The sequence below is a fragment of the Lagenorhynchus albirostris genome, chromosome X (assembly GCF_949774975.1).
Source record: "Lagenorhynchus albirostris chromosome X, mLagAlb1.1, whole genome shotgun sequence".
Taxonomy (NCBI): Eukaryota; Metazoa; Chordata; class Mammalia; order Artiodactyla; family Delphinidae; genus Lagenorhynchus; species Lagenorhynchus albirostris.
Genome location: NC_083116.1, coordinates 93,587,346 through 93,599,783, shown reverse-complemented (window position 1 = coordinate 93,599,783; position 12,438 = coordinate 93,587,346). Strand labels below are relative to the sequence as shown.

At 42.0% G+C, this 12,438-nt stretch overlaps 1 protein-coding gene across 2 annotated transcripts in view; it reads right to left on the bottom strand.

Moving 5' to 3' along the window:
- MAOB (monoamine oxidase B) overlaps window positions 1-12,438 on the bottom strand; it is a 106,454-nt gene that overhangs the window by 18,512 nt on the left and 75,504 nt on the right. For both annotated transcript variants that reach the window (XM_060138065.1, XM_060138066.1), the window contains exons 4-8: window positions 10,712-10,816; window positions 9,458-9,549; window positions 4,251-4,392; window positions 2,887-3,036; window positions 1,531-1,690 (exon numbers count right to left, since the gene is read on the bottom strand). In XM_060138065.1, the coding sequence (XP_059994048.1) occupies window positions 1,531-1,690; window positions 2,887-3,036; window positions 4,251-4,392; window positions 9,458-9,549; window positions 10,712-10,816 (649 nt within the window). The remainder of the gene's footprint in view (window positions 1-1,530; window positions 1,691-2,886; window positions 3,037-4,250; window positions 4,393-9,457; window positions 9,550-10,711; window positions 10,817-12,438) is intronic.

Below are 12,438 nucleotides of genomic sequence, written 5' to 3'. Positions count from 1 at the left end.
CAGATCCAGCCTCTTCTTGAGGATGAAGAACTTGGCTTTTCTCTGTTTTTTTTTTTTAATTTATTTTATTGAAGTGTAGTTGATTTACAATGTTGGGTTAATTTCCGCCATACAGCACAGTGATTCAGTTATACATATATATCTATTCTTTTTCATATTCTTTCCCATTATGGTTTGTCACAGAATATAGTTCCCTGTGCTATACAGTAGGACCTTGTTGTTTACTCATTCTATATATAATAGTTTGCATCTTGGGTTTTCTTTTTGATACTAGTACCTAACAATGAACTTGCCTGGCACACTGCAGACCTAAGAAAAAGGTCTGCAGACATGAATGGAAAGCTAGAGATTCTCTCCATAAATAAAGGCATTCTGAGTCATTAAGAGAAAAAAAATCTCCATTCCATGGTCCTAAACCTTATCCACTCGCCAGCAACCAGCTGTCTAAAACGGGTGGCCTGGATCACGAGAGGAAGCAGCTTAGCACCAGCAAGCTCTCCATGGTGGGTCACTGCACCGTCCTTTGTGAAAGATAGATTACTTGTTCAACTGATGCACCAATCCAATAACAGTCCTAAACAGAATTTCCTGCAAAGGGGGAGAATCAGGAGGCTGCAATGTGGTGGAAAGGGGTAGATACAGGAAGAACCACCCTAAGGTAAGAATATGAAACTCTCCCCCTTTGCCTCCAGCACATCCTTCCTCTCCCTTCTGCAATCTAGCTCCTCATTTCAGTCCATCCTTCCCTTTGCCCTCAGTCCCAGGTACTGACGGTTCTTACGTGGACTCCTCTCGGAAGAAAAGGAGCTGTGATGAGAGTCAATGTGATAAGACTCTAGCATTGTGCTGTCCAATATAGTAGCCATGCGTGGCATTTTTACATTGGAATTTAAAGCTATTAAAATGAAATAGCCATGCGTGGCTTTTTATATTTGACTTTAAAGCAATTGAAATGAAATAAAATTGAAAAATTCAGGTCCTCAGTCTCACTAGCTACATTTCAAGTGTTTGATACCCACACACGTGGCTAGTGGCTGCTGTCCTGGACAGAGCCGCTCTGGAACATTTCCATCGTTGCAGAATCTAGTATTTTAGTGGGCATCCCTGTAATGTTCTATCCAGTAGAGCCACACACTTATTGAATATATATGAACGCATAAATGAACTTAATTTCATATAGTAGAATCTTGACACTAGTGAGAAATTGCCTGGAAATTTTCAGAATCCCCACCTTTGTGAACGGCTTTATAAACTCATACTTTAAAAACCTGTATCAGAAAATGTTAATAACCTATTTTCACAAGATTTTGTGAAAGGATTAGTAAACTTTATACTGAATTATGGAAAGAGTTGATCATATTCTAAGGGAACTTAATTGCATGAGTGTGTGCCAATGTACTTTACTCGATGGAACTGACCTTAGAACCTGGATGAATGTTTTACGTCCGAATTCTAAGAAAAACAGTTACACGCAAATGTGTGACTTTGCACCAAGTTTCTTGGACCTTTTAAGCAAAGAAAAGTACTCACCCTTATTCCTCCAGAAGGGCTCTTTATAATAAACTATGCACTTGATGACTGAACCCAAAGGCACACGAGTGATCAGCTGGTTTCTCATCATTGGCAGAGGGGGACTGAAATGAATCTTCATGCCCAGAACAGGAGGAATAGCGCTAATCACATACTTAGCCTGGAAGAAAAACGGCGTGGTTAAACATTGCCGGTGGGTTGTTTTTGCTCTTCTTCTAATGTTTCTCCCTCATTTACCCTCGTCCCCCACTCAATCTCTTCTTAAAAGAGAAACTAGAAGAATCAAACTTGTTAGCATCAAAATGAGCTCTTGTTGTTCCCTAGCTCAAAACCTCCAATGACTTCCCATCACACTCGGAGTCAAAGCTAAGTTCCTTACAGTCACTTTCAAGGTCATACATGAAAGGAACCCCTGTCACATCTCTGATCTCATCTTCTGTTACTCTTCCCCTCAATCCTCTTAATTCCACCATTTTGACTACCTTGCTGTTACTTCAACATGCCAGGCTTGCTCTTACCTCAGGGCCTTTGCACTGGCTGTTTCAGTCTACCTGGAAAACTATTCCCCAGAGAGCCACCTGGCTCAATCCCTCATCTCCTTGGGTTCTGTGCTCAAACATCACCTTCTGAGTGAGGCCTTCCTTGATGACCTATTTTAATCGCCCCACCTCACCTTCTGGCACACCCTCTCCCCCTTCCCCGCTTGGTTTTTTCCACAGTACTCATTACTATTTGGCATAGTCTCTATTTTATATATCTGATTACAACTTTTCTCCTTTACTAGAATGTAAGCCACATGAAGGCAGACAATTTTATCTGTTTTGTTCACTGCTGTGTTCCCAACTCCTAGAATAATGCCTGGCACATAGGAGGCACTTGATAGTTATCAAATAAATATTTTCTTTGATGTTCTAATTATGTAGGAGCCCAATACAGAGGGTTGATAATATGTGTTTTGTAAATCTCCACCCTCACCCCCAAATATTATGGTTCTGTTTTCCTTTCTTTCAGATAGAGGTAGCTTTTTGTGTGTGTGTGTGGTACGTGGGCCTCTCACTGTTGTGGCCTCTCCCGTTGTGGAGCACAGGCTCCGGACGCGCAGGCTCAGCGGCCATGGCTCACGGGCCCAGCCGCTCCGCGGCATGTGGGATCCTCCAGGACCGGGGCACGAACCCGTGTCCCCTGCATCGGCAGGCGGACTCTCAACCACTGCGCCACCAGGGAAGCCCCAGAGGTAGCTTTTTTGCTTTTGGCAAAGGCATTGTCTACAAAGTCTAGAATATTCTTTGCTTTATTTAAGCTCTGGTTATCTATTGGACTCTGGTCTCTTCTCCCTGGTTTAAGGCTCTTGGTTACCTCATACACCTCGTGGTTTAGGGTCTCCACAAAGACATTTTCTCCTGTCTGGTCAATGTGGATCACAGGCCTCTCCAGCTTCACTCGGTCCCCAAGGAGGTCCATTATTCGCTCACTCACTTGACCAGATCCACCCACAAATTTCCTCTCCTGGAAAGAAAAAAGGACCCAAGAGGTGGGTAGGAAATATAGGAATGGATATAAATTGCTAAGTTGCTAGTTTTCCTCACATATCTTTACCGTGTGAGGTATACAATTTCATGCTGCCCTTGTGGGTAGTGTCTTTCACCATTGTTTTCTAACCAATGATTGCTGGCTTTCAACAAAATTACACGTTTTCGAGCCTTCCAGGCTATGTTCTGATGGACTCCCAGACTCCAGACTCAGCTGGACATCCTCAGCCTGACTCCCATGTCCCGCCTGCCTGGCCGAGACCCCTGCTCTGTGTCCTACCTGCATCCTTTGGTTGAGTTGCTGGGCCACCACTTGCCCGAGCACACCTAGGCCTGTTTCCTGTTTCCTTGTTACTCAGTCTCAGAATCTTGCTGACCCACCCATCCCCAGGCCAGCCTACTCCCTGTTACAGTCTGTCTGTCTCACCCTGGGTCAGGTACCTGCTGTTTCTGTGGCCACCGAGGCCATTTCACCTCACCGCACCCACCTGCAAAAGCTTCCTAATGTCCTGCGTGATTGCGCCCACAGTTGAGCTGACTGTCTTCTCCTAAATTTTCAGTTCAGTTAATTTTTAAAAAGACTATTTCAAATAGGTCTAGAAAGAAGGTCACGGAGAAGGGGAAAGAGAAGGGAGGGGGAGAAGGAGAAGAAAGAGGGTGATGAGATGGAGGAGGGGGCAGGAAGAGGAAGGGAAGGAAAGGAAAATGACTGTCGAGGAGATTAGCTAAGAACTCTAATCCATTTCCTACTGTGCCCAGCATAGCACATTATACAAGGCTGAGGCTCAGGAAATAGGCACTGAATGAATGAATGAATTCCATGTGGTGTGTGTGTTTTAAACTGAAAATACGTTTCTGACGTTTTCTGTTCAGCTTTCCAAGAAGTACTCAAGTTATGTTCATCAGCTGGTCTCTTACAAACTTACCAAATAATCATCGGATGTATATCCAAATGGAAAGTTGCAAAAGAACATAAAAAAAGGAGACAAGCCTAATTTTAAAATGACATTGGCCACTGGGCTGTCACACTGGGTACCTAACAACAGACTGTCACTTTGAGCTGCTATGATTAAGCTCTAAAAGCCACTAGCCTGCCTCCTGTTCCATCCTTTCATGACTGAAGGATGATGCCAATCTTTCACTTAGGCAGTGGTGGTTTTCTGTTTCAACGGTCGGGGTATGAATGGGTACCTGCCCTCCATTGGTTGTTGAGATGATCCTGGCACTGCCCCCACACTGCTTCACATACCACAGGAACCAGAGAGCGGAGACCTCATGGGTCTCTGCGGTGACACACAGGTTCACAAAGAGGGTAGCAAGCTGCTTCGAAGATCTGCTCAGGGAGAAACAAGAGCAAAGCTGGCAAATGCAGGGGAGCATCTTCTTCATTCTCTGGAAATTATTCAAGCAGTAAACTTAACTTGGCTCTAAGTGGAGAACAATTTAGCAAGTTTCAGAAAATTGTCACTAGAACCTAATATTATAAAACATGACATCAGAGATTTGGGGAATAGGAGACATATTTTCCCCTTAATCAAAAGACCTAGCTCAGAATCAGCATGTATTCCATATGCTATGCTGTTACGACTGCTCTCCACACACTTGCTACTCTCCTAGGCATCCCCATCTCAGTAAAAGGCATCACCATTCACCCACTTGCTAAGGCCAACACTCCAGAAATCAACCTTCATTTCTCTCTTTCCATCACTCTCCCACCATCCAATCCATCAGGAAGTCCTGTTGTCTCTCACCACATCACTCCACCTCCATTACCACCAAATTGGCATCATCTCTTGCCGGGATGATTAGAATTATTTCCTCCAGACTTGTCTCTCTCGTTCCACTTGTCCTCACTGAATATCTGTGTACCACACTTGAAGCCAAAAGGTTTTTATTGCCCTCCCCTCTGTGGTGCTCTTTCTATAGTGTAAATTAAGTCATGTCATTCCCTCGCTTAAAACTTTCCAGTGGCATCCTATCAAAACCAGAATAAGATTCAGATCTTTTACCAAGGCCTCCAAAGTTCTAAGTGATCTAGCCCATGCCTACCTTTCCTATCTCATCCTGTACCTTCTGTACTTATTCTAATGTCCCCTCAGAAAGATGAACTCTTATATATCTAGAAAAATGAGCACCAGCTTCTATATTCCCAGCACCCTGGCGTCCTCTATCATTTTACCACAGTGTGGTAGCTTTAAAACTATTTTCACTGTCTTAAATTATCTTAATTATTGGTTTATTATTTTTTATTGCTGTCTCCCCCACTAGAATATCAATCAGTGAGACAGGGATCTTAACTTTCTTGCTAACCATAGTATCCTCTTTAATAAAATAGTGACTGGAACGTAGTAAGCACTTAATAAATTACTTGTTAGATGACTGAACGAATACATGGTTGGTGGGAAATATCAATTAAACATTACTTTTCTTTTCTTTCTTTATTTATTTTGGCCATGCCACACAGCTTGCAGGATCTCAGTTCCCCAGCTGGATTAAACCCAGGCCGCGGCAGTGAAAGCCTGGAATCCTAACCACTAGGCCACCAGGAAACTCCCTAAACGTTATTTTTTTTTTTTTTTTTTTTTTTTGCAGTACGTGGGCCTCTCACTGTCGTGGCCTCTCCCGTTGCGGAGCACAGGCTCCTGACGCGCATGCTTAGCAGCCATGGCTCACGCGCCCAGCCGCTCCGCGGCATGTGGGATCTTCCCGGACCGGGGCACGAACCCATGTCCCCTGCATCGGCAGGCGGACTCTCAACCACTGCGCCACCAGGGAAGCCCTAAACGTTATTTTTAAATGATCCATAATGCTCAAAGGATATGCTAGGTGCTGTACCAAGTACAGCATTAGTCACAGTTATCTATTCAGTTGTTTTACTGTCTAATGGAAGACCAGCTCAAAGGATGGATGAGGGGAAAAAGTGATTGATAGAGTATAGATAGACGAACTTTTGCTTGAGGTTGGCAGGTAAATGGTGAGAGGTCATGTCCTATCTGGAGCCACACCAGAAAGTGAATGATCTCATGCAATTCCAACAGCTCAGTGAAATCTAACAGATCCTAAAATTCACCAGTAGTAATGTGTACTCTGGGATATCTTTAATTAGGACCAATCCCGCTTTTGACTTTGACATAAAGTTTGCATGTTGTTAATCTGGTTACACCTGAGGCAGAATTTTCCACCTGGTAGTGCTGACAATGGTTGGAATAAATAATACCGTCTTCCATTTATTGAACTCTTTCACACTCCATGGTTTTTAAAAACCCATTGTCTTATCGATTTGTCACAAAAATGACAGTCATTATTCTTCCCCAGTTCACAAACCCAAACACTGAGTCTCAGGGAAGTTAATAACATGTAGCGCACAGCTCACTAAATGGTACAACTGCAAACCACATCATACCTGATTCGAACTTCATGCTTTTAATACCTCAAAATGCTTTAAAATCAGTCAGTTGACAACCTTGAAGGGACAAATATTGACCAAGGGACACCTCTCTACCCTAGTGTACCTTGACTCTGGAAGTTTGTAGAATCACACCTAACACACATACCAGTTACTTGTAGCACTTTTGTGACAGTCCCCATCATTAAGCCTGCATATAGTGTAATATATATGTTGAAGTGACTTCAAGTTAGTTTGGCAAGATTCCTCATGATAACTGAAGGGATGGAAATTGCTGACTCATGCTTTCTTTGCAGAGGCAATTTTTGGCTTCTATCTAAAACAAATACCCAAAGATTGGTTTAAAATATTACTTCAAAGTGAAAACATCCTTTGCTGCTTCCTGATGTCCCGTTTTCTTTGTTCTTTATTGTACAGGTGAATTCGGATGGTACGAGGGAGTCATAAATCACTAAAACCTAATGTTGCCCTAGCTAGATAACCAATATTAAATATAAAAATAGAGCTGTGATTCTAGTTGTTACTGTTGCCAATTTGGTGAGAAAGAAATAACCCTGGTTTGAAATCAAGGGAGATCTAAAAGTAATTTGTCTCTGGAGGGCCAGGCCATTCTTAATCCTTTATCTGATTTACTCTAGGAGCTGTACTGAGAAGAGAAATGAGAAGAAAAATATCTGAGGGATGGAAGGCCAAGGAAGCTAGTGCAATAATATTTTCATGTTCCTTGCCCTGTTGACTCTTTAAAAGATAAACGTTATTATGTTTTCTACATGAAAAAAATACACTTATTATATAAAATTTGGAAAATTCATAAAATAAAAAGATGAGAGAATGAGTATCTTCCACATTTCTGCCCCCCCAAAGATAATCCCTAGACTCATTTTGGTGCATTTCTTTTTCTAGTTACAGGTTTTAAAAAGTGTATTTACATAGCTGTGACTACATCATAAATTTAATCTGTTTTTGAAAAACACTTTATAAATGATAACAGAAAGAACGATCAACATTAGTCTTTGAATATATGATTGTGCTTTAGTTTGAACCACGGTAGGTTGGATATTCTGGGCATTACTTCCTTTAAAACCAGGAAATGACATCATGCTTATCTTGCTTAGGAAAAATTTAAAAATTACTTTGTGTTCATATATTCTTAACCTCTCAGAATGCTTTCTTTTGTCAGCCAACAACCTAGAATATTCACTAAGGGGAGGATTAGGTCAAGGACTATGGCAGAAAAACTCAGATCTCTGTGACACCAAAGAAATATAATTAGTCCTATCTTCAATGAGCTTCAAAGCTCTCTGGAGAGAGAAGACCTAATGAATTTATTAAAAGCTTTTTGTAACAGGAGTTATAAAACAAATGCAGGTAAAAAATACTCACTATATTTTGAAAATCTCATGTATAAAATTTAAAAGTAAATACTGCAATTTTATTACAAACAAAATAAGTTGTATTACAAACTACATTCTAAAATAGAGTGGTAAATAGTATCAGATAAGTGTTAAAAAGGATGTAATTAATAATAGGCATTGATTTCGTGACAATAAAAGGGTTTTACTCTTTCAAAATTGGTTGCTTTCGAAGGCTGAAGACGTAGGAGAGGCACATGTTCATCATAGAGTATTATATAATAATAACGGTAATGATTAAAAACTGGAAGTAACTGAAACGTCAAATGATAATAGATAAACACACTATGGTATTCACTTCCCATGGAATAGTCTGCAACCATGAATATGACGTTTGATGAAGAATTTTAATGACGTGGATAACTGCTTGCATTGTAATATTAGATGTTAAAAAACATTCTGATGGATATCCGTTGCTTGCAGTGAATGTACAGTTTTCTCTTTAGAAATGAGATGATATATCACACTGTACATACTTGATGACAGCCTGCTTTTCTATCTGTTTAATAGTATGATGTTTTTCAAGCCATTAAATATTCTTCTTCAACACGATTTTTAAAGATTTTAGAGTATTCCAGTTTTCGGACAAACCATAATTAATTTAACCAGTCTTCTATTATGGGACATTTAGATTTTCCTTTTAAAAATAATGCTTTGAATCTCCCTCTCTCCCTTTCTCTCTCCGTTTCTCCCTCTCTTCTTTTCTCTCTCCTTCTTTAAGCTAAATTCTAAGAAGTTGAATTTATGTATGAAGAAGTATGTACATTTTATGTCTTTTGGTTATTTCCATATATTAGATTCAGATATCCTTAAAAACTTTTTACTTTTAGTTGCCATTGCTCCAACTCCCCCCCGCCACCCCGCACAATGCCTAGAGAATGAAGACATCAACCCCAGAGCCACATTCTCAACTAATGCTGTTTAGCATGGGCAAACAGTCTCATAGCAATGCCATTTTCTTACTCTGCTTACCACAAATTCACCATGTGCTTGAGATGGAACCCTTATCATCCTTTCCTTTTTCCCTGCTGTCCAAGAGCAGGGAGGCCTTTCCACGCTGTCTGTCTAAACAGCTTCCACAGCTCAGGTATAGTTCCCAACTTTGCCAACCACAATTTAATACATGACTCATGAACACTCTCTTTCAATGCTACACGTTTCTCCCTAATGGGAAGCAGTCAGTCCAGTCATCCATGTTTCCTGGACAGTTGTGAATTATCCACAGAACTTCTCTAGAAGTTCCTCTTCAAAGCTTTGAAGAATTCCACTCCATCCCATAGGTGTTTGAAATGCATGTGCTGATGCACTCTCTCCATACTTGACCACCAGGGAGGAGTCTACAAGTATCCCTACATCGACAGCTTGATAAGTGAGATCTTTAAGCTGTTCTAAATAAGGGAAGTGGCACAATGTGGTCTGTCCTAAGGACTTTAGGGGGTAATACCACCTGCACTCCACCTGGCCAAATGGTGTGGTTATAGACACAGAGCAGCTACTCGGTTCACAGCTGCTGAACGGAATTGCTAACTAAACCTGAAAGAGAGTCACAGTCAATGCCTGTGCCTAATGGCGAGTCTTACTCCGTCCAGCAGATCTTGTCCAGCAGCTCCTTCATCGTCATGTGGTCCCACTGTTCTGCAAGGGGCGCCTTCCATGGGGCATCACTGGGAATCTACATTCAGATGACGATTCAGAGGGGAAAAGCAAATGTAATTTTCCATTTTAAATAACTATTTGAATAGTATTCAAAACTCTAACTTAAAGAAGCAAAATGCAAGTTTTCCAAATTCCCCCAATAGTCGTTTTTTACTGCACAATCCATGTTGTCTGTGTAGATTTCCTATTCACTCAATCCATATTTTATATATATATATATATATGTGTGTGTGTATATATATATATATATATATATATTTTTTTTTTTTTTTGCGGTACGCAGGCCTCTCACTGTTGTGGCCTCTCCCGTTGCAGAGCACAGGCTCCGGACGCGCAGGCTCAGCGGCCATGGCTCACGGGCCCAGCCGCTCCGCGGCATGTGGGAGCCTCCCAGACCGGGGCACGGACCCACATCCCCTGAATCGGCAGGCGGACTCTCAACCACTGTGCCACCAGGGAAGCCCCATATTTAATTTTTGATAACCTTTCCTGTGCTATAAATGGAGGCTATGTTGTAATCAGGCTGTTTCCAAATATCAACTACTAAGTTACTAATATAATTTAGAGAGAACAATTCAGAAATTCAACTCCTTGGGACTTCCCTGGTGGTCCAGTGGCTAAGACTCCACGCTCCCACTGCAGGGGGCCCGGGTTCGATCCCTGCTCAGGGAACTAGATCCCACATGCCGCAACTAAGAGTTTGCATGCCACAACTGAAGATTTCTCATGCTGCGACTAAAAGATCCCAAATGCCACAACTGAAGATCCCACACATGGCCACGTAGATCCCTCGTGTCATAGCTAAGGCCTGGCGCAGCCAAAAATAAATAAATAATAATTTTTAAAAAATCAACTCCTTAACAAAGATCAGACAGATGTACCAGAAGCCTTACTTGCTATGTCCTGAGGATATTCTAAATTAGAAACATCATCCCAGGAAAGCTGAATGATAGAAGATCTTCTCCCCCCTCATCAGTAGTATGCAAATTGCAGCCTATTGGACATGTCATTCTTTTAGAGGTTAGAAACTCACTTATTCATCTCACAAATCTTTACTGCAAGTTACTGTGCTACACAATGTGCCAGGCACTGTTGACGTGCTTCACCTTCTTTCTTTTAAGGACTAAACTTATTATGAAGAATACAAATGTCATCAAAGAAGCTTTAGGAAGCTTTACCTCTCGTCCCATGTCATCCATCGTCCTCCAAAGGTTGTTAAGATCTAGGCAGGCAATTGGATTCCACATAGGTGGGAATGGGCCCCTGAAGGGGTAGGATTTGCCCTGTGAGATACAAGATAATTTTAAAAGGAAACATTTACTACAATGGAAAAGTAGTTAAATATGCCAAGTTGTTAAATATCTGTAAGCAAAATCATGTTATCAATATGTGATATACACTCAAGTGTTTTAGCTCCTTAGTGTCCTCAGAACCCAACTTAACTTTTTAGCATTAAGATTTCCAGCAAAATTCCCTGTTACCTAAAGAAATTTGGTGCCACGCCAAACACAATAGAAAGGTTTCTCTCTGAAATTGGAACACTTATCATGTAAAATGTAAATGCCAGTACAGAAGTGGGGTTACCTAATCTCATTTGCCAATGATACTTGCAAATACCTCAGAGCCAGGAGACTCTGCACGGTGGAGGGTCAGAAAATGACAACTATAAATATTACACAAGTTAGAAGCGGATGAAAAACCGATTGCAGGAATGCAAGTATCTGTAGGAAGAGCCACAAAACAGGGCCGAGCAAGCTTCTCCAAGGAATCAGATATGCTAGGTCAACACAGGAGTTCCCAGAGATCAAGGTCAAAGCAGAAAGAAGAGACAACTTAGGGAGTTCCCTGGTGGTCCAGTGGTTAGGACTCAGCTCTTTCACTGCCGTGGCCGGGGTTTGATCTCTGGTCAGGGACTAAGATCCCGCACGCCGAGCAGTGCAGCCAAAAAAAAAAAAAAAAAAAAAAAAAGAGGGCTTCCCTGGCGGCGCAGTGGTTGAGAGTCCGCCTGCCGATGCAGGGGACACAGGTTCGTGCCCTGGTCTGGGAGGATCCCACATGCCGCGGAGCAGCTGGGCCCGTGAGCCATAGCCACTGAGCCTGCGCGTCCGGAGCCTGTGCTCCGCAATGGGAAAGGCCACAACAGTGAGAGGCCCGCGTACTGCAAAAAAAAGAGACACAACTTCAAGGTTCTCTTTGTGACATGTTTACACTGCCTGGTTCTCCCAGAAGAGCAGGGACGCTTCGACACAGAGACAAAGGGCATATATTTCTCCAAGGATTACTAACATGGCAGCTTGTATGTCATCTCTGGGAGGCTTAATGGCAGTTCAGGTACATCCACAAAAACCACTTTAGGTTCATTTGAAAACCTGAGTCAGAAGTCAGGCCATGCATTCTGACATCATCTTGCAACCAGATTGGAGTAACTCAAGGTCCACAGTCAACCAAGATCTCACAATAACTCTCAGTCATTTGGCAAAGATTCATCTCACACTGATTTTGTAGTTACAGAAACTATTTTAATAATTAATCCTATGGTCATATTGTTCTTTGTTCTCCAACAAGGCCCTAAGATTCTCAGGGAAGAGTTATCATACAGGCTTACTTTTCTTCTTGTATTAGTCAGGGTTCTCCAGAGAAACAGAACCGATAGGATGTATGTGTGTGTGAGGAGGGGGGCGGGGGGCAGTGAGAGAGAGATTAATTTAGGGAATTGGCTCAGGCAATTGTAGAGGCTTGGCAACTCCAAAATCTACAGGGCAGGCTGGCTGGCTGGAAACCCAGGGAAGAGTTGCAGTTCAAGTCCAAAGGCCATCTGCTAGCAGAATTCCATCTTCCTTGGGGGACCTCAGTGTTTTTCTATTAAGGCCTTTAACTGATTGGATGAGGTCTACTCACACTATGG